The sequence below is a fragment of the Lepisosteus platostomus genome, chromosome 15, assembly GCF_059453375.1.
Source record: "Lepisosteus platostomus isolate fLepPlt1 chromosome 15, fLepPlt1.hap1, whole genome shotgun sequence".
Classification (NCBI taxonomy): Eukaryota; Metazoa; Chordata; class Actinopteri; order Semionotiformes; family Lepisosteidae; genus Lepisosteus; species Lepisosteus platostomus.
In genome coordinates this window covers 17,642,355-17,656,828 of record NC_142625.1, presented here as the reverse complement: position 1 = coordinate 17,656,828, position 14,474 = coordinate 17,642,355, and the positions used below count along the sequence as shown (strand labels likewise).

Genomic DNA, 14,474 nt, shown 5'->3' with positions numbered 1-14,474 from the left:
GGTCCAGGAAAAGAGGGAAATGAAGGTTCAGATTAGAAGATAGCTTCTTGAATTGAATGTGCACAAAATCTTCTGGACTCAGCACGGCCTGCAAGTTATGATTTAGAGGGTGAAAAATTGAGAAAGTACAGTACACTGAATATTCAATTATATTAAGTAATGCTGAAAAAAGTCCAACTGTATTATTCAGTGATCGGGTGAAAATACTATTGCAAGATCAAATCAAATGTATAGATGGAGTCTGTACATTCTCTCAGTCCAGTAGATATTTTTAGGTAAGTTTGTTACAGTTGCATTTCAGACACTGATGTTCACAGCCATGTACAATAAGTTACCAAATGTCTCAGAGAATATCACAAACTATTGTGTAGAGAATTTTGATTGGTTGTGAGATCATCAGGTGTAGTGGTAATCCCCATTTGGCATATTCTTCATTATTGGATCACTCTGGTGTTTCCAATGGGTTTATAACAGATGGCATCCAGCTATGACCAGAGGGCAGATACGCATGAACACTAAGAGATGTCGATGTCAGCCACTTCACCAAATTTATTGCATTCTGGTTTGTGTTAGGGAGCTAGTACATACTGCTGGTCAGACTTCCATCTCAACAGCATTCTTGAGAAACTGTCTCAAAGGACTTGAAAAAATTACACTTTTTTTTCGGTTCAAGACAAGAGAGATTAGAGAAATTCGTATTATTACATTTCTGTACTCTTAATTCTAAACATGGTCCTGGTGCTACAGAGCCGTCACTAGGAGAAGGTGAAAAGGTGAATTCTGGTGAGTGAACAGCATGGGGTAGGAGCATTGGAAAGTATAAAACTGAGTGCAGAGCCATCTGAAGGCTGGATTCCACATCGATCTCTTTGTTTCTATGGTTTCGCATATTAGAAACTAAGAAGGTGTGCATTTAGCACTGCACATAGTACTCATTTCTTATAAATAAAGGGTTGCAACATACCTTGAACGAATGTCTTGGGCATGTTGACGAAGTACTGTATATTTCCTTGTGTCCTTCAGAAAACAACTAAATACATGTTTTTAATTCAATAAACAGCTAAAAACCAAATTATCAGGATTGGTTTAAAACCCTCCTCTGGTTTACTAACCTTTACTGTGTTTTTATGAATTGTAATACAGCAGCTACTGTAGGTGCTGCCACTTTCTCTTAATTCATAAATGTAGATTAATGTTAGCAACATGTAAAAGTTATTGTTGCCAAAATAATGGAGTTATAATCTATAAGTATTTGCTTTGTATTATTTTTTCCACCATAACTGACAATTCTCTTCACACAGCTTAGGGACAGCTTCAAAGAAAGTTCTGGCTATAGATGATTCACTCAGCTGAAACAGCTGGAAATCTAGAGGCCAGATACTGAAGATGATTGTTCTTGATTCAATCAAGAAATCAACTCATTGTGAATCCTAGGCATCACTTGACAGTGGCTTCCTACTTGCACAAGACTTTTAATTTGTCTCCTCAAATGGATGATATCTAACTGCACTAAGGCTAGAATGGCTAGAATTTGTGATTAGACGTTTGAAGTTTCATTTAAACTATGCTCTTGTTTTGCATTTAAAACAAATCCATTGCACACAGAAAAGTGTTGTGGATGATGAGCAAAATTAAGTGAAGACTTTGATTTGCTCTGCTCACACTGCTGAAGGCACTACCTCCCAAAATTCTCTTATAGATCTTCATCGGACAATAGCAAATTTTACTTTAGGTTAAAAGCTATGCAGCACCTAATAAACTGTATACCATATGCTTTCATACACTAAATACAGTACAGTTTGTGTTAGTCTGGCCGTACTGTACAGTACATGGGGACTAATCTTCTTCCTGTCACTCTGTCAGCTTTATCATTTTTTTTAATCACATTAGTAAATCTGAACATTAAGTTGTGTGCAGGCCCCAGTAAATTTGATTTCATACCAAATGTCAGCTTCATATTTATAGACTGTTAAATTTCTTACCTTCTGAAATGCAATTCTCAGTGTACAGGCATGATAAACTCTATCTCTAATACACATATATTTGACAGCAACATTGCTATCATGTAGCCTGATCTTAAAAGCAAAGCAAGGGATAGAAGACATCTAAGGCAGTGGATCCCAGCACTGGTAGAGCTGAGATCAAAAACACCATTAATTGTTAATTGATGGCTTTAATTCAACTGCCTTCTTGTTTAGATTTTTGGTTAAAAAAAAAGTTCAGGTATGTCTTTCCCATTTCAGCAGATAAAACTTGAAGCACTCTCTCCTCAAATGGCTGAACATTGTTTCTGACTACATAAGTATTCCTAGCTCAGTTTATGATGAAAAGGCTCAGGTGGGAATAGCAACACTTTAAATTCCCCCACAATGACCTTTTCTTCCTCTTGCACAGATCCAATTGGTCACATTTCCAATATCACACCTGAAACCAGGCCAGTTCTGAATCTCAGAAATACAGTAGGTACAATGTTGATACCAGTTACAAATCTCATCTGACCTTTTAAGAGCTGAAAATTGAAATCATTTATGTTCTTGCAAAGCTCTTCAGTGCCCATTGGCCCCAGCATATCCCTCACACTACTCTGTACATGTTCAATGTATAACTGCTGTTTTTGTCTTTTTTTAAAACTGTATTTCTTTACAGAAGAAAATACAGTAATTTCTACCTACCTGTATGTATTAACTCCTAATATCATGAGGTTTAACATTTTCCCAGAAATAATCAACAGGTAGATTTAGATTTATTAGGGCATGTACTTTCTGGGTGATAATGTACTTTCTGGGTGATACAGTACCAAACAGATCTCTAGCTTCAGAAAACACCATCTGCCTCTTAAGATAGTAGACAACAAAGTGGAAAAAAGAGACTCAACACATGTAGGGACTGTAGATGTACTGTAAACGTAGATGAATAACAAGGGCAAGTGTCATCATTTTAGTTTAAAGTATATTTAAATTATTTTAACTACTATCAGAAAAATCCACAGACACACTGAATATTGGATACTTTTAGAACACAAATCAAATATCATTACTTGTGTTTTCTCACATTATATTCGGCTTCCTTGTTTAACTTATTGTGTAAGACTATTTCAGTTTGTTACACCTCTGTTCTTAATATTACAGTATACTCTACAACTATTTATCTTGGAGGTTTAATAATGCTTGCACGTCTAATATAATTGTAATACTGTTAGGTTAATTTGGTTAAATGTAAAGAACGATATTAGCTTAAACAATAATTAGTAGTTAACAACTATGACAATTATTCCTAATTCTATATGTGTTACTTTTTTTGCTTGAAAATCTAATTTTCATTTTTGTGTGTCCTGAGGTGTAATTCTGAACGATTAACAAGTATAAAAATTACTCCCTTGGAGATTGATTAGAGAAGTACAGAGAGCCAAGGTTATTATATGTCACTCGAATAATAAAATAAGATTTGCAGGTTTTTAATTTCATACTTTTTTGTCAGTACGGACGTCTAGTAGTTGTAGTTGAAATAAAAAATAATATTGAAGTTAATACAAGTTTTAATATTGAGCTTGTAGACATTGCTCAGAATTAGTTATTTTGGTTATTGGTTATTTTGGTATTTTTTCTGCAAAATATATACAGTAAGTTTACTCAGTCCACTCCAGACAAAACACTTGATAAAATTACAAGGTTTTTTTTGTGATTACTAATGTAGCCTGTTATTTGCATCTCTTAGAATAGTGGTGCTAACGGGGTTTGTGAGAGTCTTTTATGACTCCCAAAATGATATTTGTTACATAGAATAATTTGAGTGAAATTTTGTAGGTTGTGTTACTGTATTTTAGGACTTTGAGCTTCGGTGACTGCTATTCTTAAATGATACACACAGAAACACTTTTTAAAAAAAATGAAAGTTCAGGACTGTATACAAGGCATCTGTAATAATGTTTAGTTTAGTTATTGTTTAGTAGATACGATATTATTTAGTTTTAAATTCTGCCAGCACACTCATTTACTTTGTGGAATACGTTATAAAAGTGAAAAGAATAACTCCAGTTTCTAGGCCCTGTGAGGGCTCTTTTTTTTCCTGCTCTGGCTGAACAAAAAAGATTTGAATGCTCTCGAAACTAGGCAGCACTAGGCTGGCAGATCTGTATTGATCAAGAGAGGGGGTATATTTCTGCTTTAGATCCAAATGTGCACAAGGGATAACAGTGCAATTCAGCTGGAGTAATCATGCATTAAACTAAGACGATTCTGAGTGTCAAGTTATTTTTTGGTGTTGATCTCCACTTACCAGGCCCTCTCTCCTTTTCTCCAGGAGTTATACGGACAGCTGTGGCTGACCTGGACCGCGAGACACAGGATCGTTACGAGCTGGTTGTCAAAGCGACAGATATGGCAGGCCAAATGGGTGGTCTTTCCGGCTCAACAACTGTTACAATAGTGATCACTGATGTCAATGACAACCCTCCTCGGTTTCCACAAAGTAAGTTAATTCCTTTATACACAGTATACTGTATATCCATGTACATACACAGAATAGCATATACTGTATGTAGCGAGTGTATATAAATGATTACATATACAACAAGGATGCATGGGCTGAATTGTGGCATGATGGTTACTACTCCAGATTAACTGCTCCAGGATTCTGGGTTCAGGACATACAGTAGTTTGAGGATTACTAAGTGTGAAGACAGCACATTCTCCCCACATCCCTTTACATTTCTTCCAGCATCCCAAAGACACAATGGTTAAGTCTGGTTGGTTGTGTGTAAGTTTCTCTTTCTTGAGCTAGTGTCCCATCCAAGGAGAAAGCAGTTGTGTGCTCTCAATCCCACCTTGAATCCCATGCTCTGGGGGTAGGGTTAAGTAGAGATAAGTAGCTTTCTGTTAATGGTTGGATGCAGTATGTACAGTACAGTACATGTTTTTTTTTAAACATTACTTTATTATCAACATTTTTGATATTTCAATTATTAAAGTTAGGTAGCTATTAGCTACAGAAACGTTTTCCAGTCACATTACAGTAGGTGTTGATTTAATGAAGTAAGATGTTATTTATTCTGGAGTTTTTTTCATATAATCAGAATAATGAACCCTATAACTTTTTCTGTGACACAACTCTAAAGGAATCTACAGTACCTCTTCCACTTAATTTTCTACTGCGATGGTGTAAGAAAACAAAACTCCTTGAGTGAACACAAGTGTAATTAATTTATTTTGCATAGATAATAGGGAACACAACAAACACAATAATTAATAGCTGTATCTAAGCAATTGTATACAGAAAAAAATATTCTCAAAGATGCTTTCTTTCCGAACTTTAATACCAATTGACCAAGGATTTTGTACACATAACATCGTACCAGGAGGAGGCTGGACAGTCTCTCCATAAATTAATCAGTGTCGCTCACCAGACCAACAGGGCACATTTATTCCCTGTACTTAGGACATTTCTTTACATTGCTTATCTTGTTCACAATTTAAATGGACCTCAGTGGCTTTAGTCCTACATTATCCCTTCTACTTCTTGGCCACGGCGAAAGGATTTTAAAATATTATTTTTTTCTGTTAGACTGTTATCACTCTGAAGGAGATTTAAGTGTATGTTATATAATTTTCTCCTTTCCACTTCCATTTTCCATTATATCCGAGCATGGTTGTCTGATTTGTTTGCCAACATTCCTGTTGTATTTTCTTTTTTGAAGTTTGGTAGCTATTTGTATTATACAGTATTATACAGGCTCTGATTGCTGTCAAGGGCTCTTGTACAGTACAGTATCTGCACGGTAGAATGAGGCTTGTAGGTATGTTGATTTTTCTGTGTCCATTAGAGGAATAGTATGTCTCTCACTAATGTTACTGCAAAACTGGTGGTCCCTGGCAAGGACCTGCTATTGTGCCAAAAGCTGCAAATAACCTTACTGACTAATGTCCACCTCAGCTGTGCCCTGCCAACAGTATACCAACAGGATTCACAACACGGAACTCCAGCTATGGTCTGAGCGACCCACAATTCTGCACACAGTATCTGACAGGTCATCAAGGTTTCCAAAAAAACAACTTGAATGACATGAAATGTTCAATCATTTTATGTAGTTAATTTGTTCTATTAATTGAATAATGGCCAACTGGGGTCCTTGAGAGCTACATTGCTGCTTTGTTGGCATTTTCATTTCATATGATCTCTACACGTCTGATTTTGGGAAGATCATTTAAGCATGACGCATAAAGCCTGCTGAGATTGTGGTTGTCTTGAATAAAGGTTGGTCAGTCCTGGGCTAATGACATGATCCATTTTTAGCAATGTTTGAACCAGCATTCCAAGCTAACGAGATGCATCCCTGCAACTATTTGCATTCATTATTACTTAATGTCAGCTGATGGTACTTATTGTCCCATTTTCCTCTTTCCCTGTGTAATTCTCATCATTATTTTGTTGCACTGCACATCTAATGTGACATATTTTAACTGTAAACATGCAATATTAATGATGTAAGGATTTATAAATATTCTTACTTTGGTTGTTTATTTAATTACATCTAAAACAACTTTGTTTTTTAAAATGAAAACATTTCTTTACACTTATTCTCTACAGTATGTCCTCTTGCTACAAATTACCCTGAAACAGGAAAAAACATTTTACCTTCAAGTTAACTCAGGGATGTATGGCCCAATTTCAGATATGAAACTGCTCTGAACAAGTCAGGCCTGGAAGGTAGCTGAACCACTGTGGAAATGGCCATCTAGCTCAATTGTAGATAGAAAACATTACACATTTATGTGAAACATAAACAATGTGTGGTAACGCTAGCAGCAAGGTTTCATATCTAGGACCAAGTGAAATGTTTACTTTTGACACCTGAACAATACATGATAACAATTGTAACTGGCTTCGAATTATTGTTCTTGATCTTGGAATTGGAAAACTTAATATTTAATCAAAATGATCTTTTTAAACAAACATAACTATTAAGCTGTTTTTGCCTAATTACACTGAATACGTAAAACTCAAGAGAAAAAACACAAGCGAATAGTTTATTTTTTTGAATGTGTAAATAGGACATTACTATTTACTGTACCTGACTTTTCAAAGTACTTCATAATAGGTTGCATCAATATAAACAATAATGATTAAATAATTGATAGGACATAAACCTCCAAATTTGAAAGTAGTTGAGGGAAGGGAGTTACGTTACTCATTTCACACAGAGTTTTCAAGTCCAGACATCTGATAAACTGCATCCCTCTTCTCCCATTAGGCACTGAAATAACTTCAAACTCCTGTCCTCTGGTGCTTTCTACAATCAGGAATGTAGAATGTGACCTGACTCTAAACAATATCCCTCCAGTCCCAAAGACTTATTTTCTTTTGGAATATTAATACTATAGTAAGATTCAATAAAGATAACTCTTCACGTGGTTAAAAATAAGCACTAACATCTTTTTTCACCTTGAGGGTAATTAGTTTTATTCATATGTGACAGGAATACATGGTGGCACTCTGTGAAATCGTGTTTATAGAGCTCTTAAATTACAATGTTTGAATTTATGCTCTAGTCCACAGGATATTTCTTTTTTTCCCTAACCTTGGTGCCTGACAAGAAGCAGCATTAGTCATTAGACAGAAAAGACTCCTCCGTCTCTATTCCCTTCTCCCTCTCTTCTTTGTTTGAATTATTTTCTCGATATATACATTCTTCTCTTTCCATTTCTGTTCCTTCAGTCCTATTTTTAGCCAAATATTTTTCATAAAGAGACAAATGTTTTAGTGCTTGCTTTGTTGCAACACACAGAAAGTAAGGTTTTGCCTTTCACCTCACTTGGAATATTGCAGTCAGTGAAATTCTGAATGCATAAAAAATACTTTGTTCCATGAGATAGAACAGAAAGAAGAAATAAGAAGTCCTTGCCTATTCCAAAAAATAGTATGCTATTTGATTCATATTAGACATATTTTCAAAATACAGTAGATCACATAGAATATACAGATAAACAAATAAAGGATACCTATCATTTTGCCATTTCTGATTAACAGCACTGTAACAGAGGGTGGCATGGTAGTGCAGTGTTAAGTATTGCTCCCCCATAGTGTTAGAGCTCTAAGTTCAGTTTCAGACATGGGGTGCTAGCTGTATGGACTTTTTCCCATAGTACAACAAAATATTGGTAGGTTAATTGATTTCTGGGGAAACTGGCCTTGGTGTGAATGTGTGCATGTCTGTGTGCACCTTTTGATGGACTGACATCCCATAAAGAGCGTACAGTACACTGTCTTGTGCCTATTGCTTAATGGGTTTGTAGGTTCCAGTTCCCGTGCAACCTTAAACTGGAAGAAGTTCTTAGAAAATTGATGGATGGTAGTATAATTCAATTGCTCTATTTCAACCAATGTGGTCCTTACATAAATTTTGCCCCACACCTGTTTCTGGGTACTCTACTATCACATTTTAAACTTTTTTAAAAAAATGATGCTTTCACATGCTGTGTGCCTTTCACAGGATATTGTTTTCAGGGGGTTTTGCATTTTGAATGCTTTATAAATGTGCAGATAACACTGTCTGTAGACCACTGTAGTCTGTCTGTAGTCTGTACAGTGGGATTGGGACATCAAATATTATTTCTGATCAAGAGACATTGTTGAGTTTCTGCATTGGCCGTCTCTATGCAAATGGAACAGATAATGATGCTTTGTGTTCTAATGAACTCACTTATCAGCAACACTGCTCATTGTTGATCATGCGACAGCCACATTTACATATTTATAAATCATTCTGAATTGTGTTCCAGATTGTGCTCTTTGCAACATATGTGAAAAGTGACATAACTATTAGTATTTCTAACTATTAGTATTTGTAGACCTACTGTATCATTAATGCAGACAGTATTAAATTACTGTACATAAATTCCTGTTGTAGCGATAGAGAAAATGTTTCATATTTGAGCATTTTCAGACTTCTGACAGATATTACCAGCAATAACAGCATAAAGCATATTATATAGTCTAGAGGTGTGTTGTAAAATAAAATGCAAATATGATAATTGATTTTAGTTAATAAAGTGTTCTGTTCGTTTGTAATTAATTGTTACAAAAAGCAAATCGCAATTTGCAATTTGTGATTGTAATCAGAAAATATACATATATACTGTACACTACAGCATGCACACTAGATACTAGTCTGAAATAATCACTCTCCAGAACTGATTTGGCTGTTAAAGGTCTGTATCTAAACAGTAAGTGGTAACTTACTTACAGAATTTACACTGCATAATTCATTCAGAAAATTATTTCTCATAACTTTAAAATTGTTAACCCTGAGCAGCCTTTTTAATTAGTCATGCAGTTTCTAATGAGTTAGTAAAGTACTTATATTTTGTCACAGTAGTATATAATACATGTAGGCTAATTAGTGAATGTAAATGTACTATGAATATAATACAAAGATTTGCTCCTTAGGTTTTTTTTACTAAATGGCCTATCAAAATGAATCTTTGTTTATGTTGGACATGAGATGCTTTTTGAATTATATTTTATTATTTAAATGCCTTGTATTATATTTGCAGATCTGTCAGGGAAAGGTGGGGAGATGAAATTCATATGAATATTGACGAAATAGCTGATTACATGTGAATTTTAGGAAAGGTCATTTTGGTTAAATACACTTACAAAAAAGGTGTGAAAAAATGAACACCACTCTTTGAAGATTAAGAGAAAATATATTTTTGTAAATTATATATGTAGACCTTGCTCATTAATGTGAATAAAGAGCCTATGCTGTGAAATAATATTAATAATTATTTATGTTTATTGTTGCTACAGATTAAAACAGATTGGAGCAATTGAATGACCTAAAGTGCATGTTTTTGTACTCTATTAATTAGTACTTGGATTTAATGGTTGTGACATCAGCTGCTAAATCATTCTGGAAATGTAAATACCTTATTTTTTTAACTTTGAAGCATTTAAATTAAAAACTGACTCTATATCAGGAGTCATTTTTCAATTAAGCTTTACCTAGTGTTGGTTTAAACTGAATTTGGTGGCTGTCTTGATCCTAATTAAAATAAGGTGAAGTGTCCTGCAGGGATGGAGACTGTATAATCTTCTTCTAATTGACACAGCTTATTACATATTAACGGCAACTCAATAGCTTCAGACTAAATCTGGAATATTTAATGGTTTGGTTGGTGAGAAATTAGAGATGCAGGTGTGGCTGTAACCCTCTTGACAGCTCATGAGGAAACTCCTGTACTGAGCTACAAGGGCAACAGAGTCTGTTATTCAAAATCCTCAAAGGCAGTGGCTTTGTCAGTTAACTCGGTGAACTTCTTCAATACTTCAGCATTGAAACATGAACCACATTGAAGCATGTTTTACTCTAAGAACAAAAAGGGTTGTTAGAATATAGAACAAGCTACCCAGATCATTTTGTTGAAGTGAACACCTGGTGATCTTCAGATCAATTAACTACTAAATACCAAACCAGCCTTCCAACTGGCCTTGTTTGTAATGTTATATAATGCTATCCATAACTCCTTTAACTTGTTAAGATGAGTAAGTTTAAATGTAATTCTTAACATTCAAACTTCTGTTTAAAGCTCCAAATAGTCACTCCCAGGATGTCAGCTTGTGTTTGTGCAACGACGTGCCCCTTAGGCTGTTGTTCATCTGTTGCACTTGCAAATGTTGGAAAAATATCAACTTAATGTGCTTCATGCAATAAGGGTCTGAAGACAGACATTGTGTCCAGAAGCAGAGGGTGACATCAGATACTTAACAGACTCAAGGGCACTGACATACTGAAATACATTGTATTAGTCTTCCAACTAATACTTTTAAACCTTTATCGGGATGATAAAATCAAAACAATGTTGTCATGTTAAACAGGTTTATGAATATAACATCTGATTTAATGAATAACATTATATTTATCATAGAACCTTGGTATTTTTTCAGTGGCCCCATACCCTCATTAACTGAGAGTGTATTCATCACCACCTAGGGTTTTTTATTAATATAATTACTCTTTTTTTATAAATCACATTTTAAAATGATGGTTTTGCAATTCTGTACATTTTTAGTTATTTTTTGTCATATGTGAAAATAAACTCATCAAGACCTTTGTCATTAAATTGCTTAAAAAAGTTATTGCTCAACTACATTTGAATAACATTAGAGCTTTTACAGTAGTTGAGACAAGAAATAAAAAAACAAGTTACTTAATTCTTTAATTAAGTTTTTTTTTTCATTTTGATTAAGAAATATTTTCAGATTAAAATATGTTTAAAGTCATAATGCAAAATCAAAAGAATTTCAAGAAGCCCCAGTTCTTCTACTAAGGAACTGCTGAAATAAACATAGCAAGTGAAAGTGGCTTGTTTGTATCTGACACAGCAAGGGCTCCAGGATGTGGGTTTTACATGTGCACAACATGCCTGCATGCTTTATCCACAGCAGGGTTGCTGGGGAGCCTGAGCCTATCCCAGCAAGCAACAGGCACAAGCCAAGATACACCCTGGATGGATGTCGCAGTGCAGACATATACTGTAGACACAAACATTCGCACCAGGGCCACTTTTCCCAGATTCTGGTTAATCTACCAGTATATCGTTGGAGTGCAGGAGGAAACCGGAGCAGACAAAGTAAACCCACACAAACATGAGGAGAACATACAAACTCCTCAGAGTTTGCATCCCAGGAATTGAACCCAGGGCCCAAACACTGCAAGGCAGCAATGGTAACCCCTGTGCCACCGTACAGTCTGAAGATGTCCTTGGCAGAAACCAATAATCAATGCCTGCCAGACTATATTTCATACAAACATATTGTAATAAAACACATATTAAGAAGGCATTTTATGAATTTATATGACATTTTAAATTACAAAGTGTTTGCTCTTTTTGCAATTTGTTGAAATAGGAAAACCCATCTGACAAAACACTTTGTATTACTGTTTGTAGAATCACTTTTGCAGCAGAATAACCACTATATGATATACTGTACAAATAATGCAGTAAATAGGATCACATTGAGTGCACAGAATCTTGTATTTTGATTCCTTTATACCATGTTAGTCATGTTGCATAAAGGAGGCTGTGAAATGAAGAACATTGATACGAGTTATGAAACACTATATCATTTTAGAAATTCCAATAGTTGATCCTTCTTCAAAACAATTTGAATGCATTTACTGTACAAGAAAAAGATAAAGGTGGAAAGTACAAAAGGAAACTACTGCAGTACATGGTGTAGTAATAGTAAAATAAATTTTGATAAGTTTATATGATTAAATAAAATCTGTGAATATAACAGAGAACTTCACTAAATGTTACTTTTGTGGCACTTCATCCAAGAAACCCAAATGTTAAAATTATATGTGGGTATACAATGTAGCAAAAATATAGCTAAACACTGTGTGTTGTCTTATTATGTGGATGTCTTACAGACAGATTGTAAATTTAGCCTATTTGTGCATGTTTAGCAACCTTACATGCAGAGTAATTCTGGATGTTTGAATTAGTGTGCCGCAGTCCTTGGCAGAATTTATCACAGTTGAGCTTTTAGCTGCTTTGGTAAAACAAGTATTTCTTTTCTTTAAGGTGTTTTGCTTTTACATCACTTTAATTGAAGTTATCAGAAAAAGTAACATGAACTTATAAAATAACCTACATTTTTATTACAAAAAGGTAAACTTTAGATTTCCTACTTGTTTCCCTTTTCTGCTAATGCTACAGAGCAGATAATAAAGACTACACTGTCACATTTCTTTCCTGATTTTCTTGAAGTAATAACAGGCTTTGGGAAGCTTTAATTGTGACAATTAACTGAGTTATCTCTTTATTAATTAGTTATTAATTAGATAAACTTCAGTCTGACTTTAAACATTGTGAGCTGCTGTCAGAGTCAGCTGCTGAAATAAAGTAATTAAATGTAAAGGAAGCTGCACTGTTACAGTAGTTTCTTCTATTTCCCCTCTGGCAGAGATGTACCAGTTTTCAGTGTCTGAAGGGGCACCAGTAGGTACTCCGGTGGGCCGGGTGATGGCTGAGGATGCCGACATGGGAGAAAACACAGACATGAGCTACTTCATTGTAGACGAAGAAGGAGGGGAGCTCTTCCGCGTCACCACTGATGGAGACACTCAGGAAGCTGTTATCATTGTACGCAAGGTGAGCATATCTGGACCCTACCCTCTTTTGATTTCAGGCTTGTTTAATTTTGAATTTGTAAGGCAGCACTTTTGAGGGACCGCCTCCAAATCATCGGTCTACAGCTTTAAGGCTTGATTCATGAATTAATTCATAAGTCGTGGTTGGAGGTTTGGGGGTTTTTGGAGGACGGCTGAATTATCAGTGAGGGATGAGATTGGGTACTGGTGCACTTTGATGTCAATCATATCATCAAGGTGGGGGCTACACATTGGTAGTGGTGGAAGGCAGGTTCCATTACCTGTAAAGCTTTGAGTGTATGGTAATTTGCTTTTCCTGTAGGACTAATATGGGAGAGGAGGTGGGGAACCACGGCATTAGAAAGGTGCAGCTCACAGCTGTTAGTTGGACAAATTGTGAAAAACAGTGTTTTTAAAGCCATTATATCTAATATATTTTTAGAATGAAAATATTAAATAAACTCCTTCTCTAATAATAAGATCTAATATGCATACTATATTGACAATTGTGATTCATTTGATATATCAGTCTGTAAAATAATCACGTTACATTAACAATCTCTGACACCCTTAGTAGCTGGCTGCCCAGCACATGGAAAAGGTTCAACTTGAAATGATTTGTTGCAGTTGTGAACATTAATTTAATTGTTTTGTTTCTGGGTTTTGTCATGTAAGTGTGCAATGATTACTGACCAAAACAAATCAAATTTTCCACACTTATGAATGTGCTGAAATGAAATATTAGAAAGGGGTGATAGGTCTTGATATCACAAGCGATTGTGGTAAAAAAATAAATAAATCAATGTCTTTATTTTTTAATTTCTATGTACATACAGTATATACTGTAGTTACTTTGTAATGTGCACTTAAAATGCACATATGAATGTAAATAACACAGTTAACACAGTAATCATGGGAAAGGTCTAAGAATATTAATAGTGAAAAGTCTGATTTAGTAAAGTTTGCTTAGTTAAGTTGTTAGTTTACCATATGTTAATCTAATTTAACTGAATTTTTCATTAAATCATTTGTACATTCAACCTGGGAGAATTTTTTTCAAACAGCATCTTTGTTTAGTTAGGACGATCAAATTATTGATCAAAGGGTGATGTCACACCCTGGAATACAACACTTTATATCTCAGGGGGTGACGGGGCAAATTCATGGAGCTATGCGACAGATGAAATGTGAAATAAGGTTCAATGAGACAGGTCATGCTGTCATATAAATTATACTTTATCTGATCATGTTTCCAGTATTTGTCTTTGAATATCATACACCTATTAGTATTTAAAAATATACACTTAAAATAAAATAACTA

The 14,474-nt window shown here is 34.9% G+C and overlaps 1 protein-coding gene across 1 annotated transcript in view; it reads left to right on the top strand.

Annotated features, from left to right (window-relative positions):
- Nucleotides 1-14,474, top strand: part of cdh22 (cadherin 22) — a 290,864-nt gene that overhangs the window by 170,110 nt on the left and 106,280 nt on the right. The window contains exons 6-7 of the mRNA XM_088607873.1: nt 4,300-4,467; nt 12,967-13,154. Coding sequence (XP_088463999.1) covers nt 4,300-4,467; nt 12,967-13,154 — 356 coding nt within the window. The remainder of the gene's footprint in view (nt 1-4,299; nt 4,468-12,966; nt 13,155-14,474) is intronic.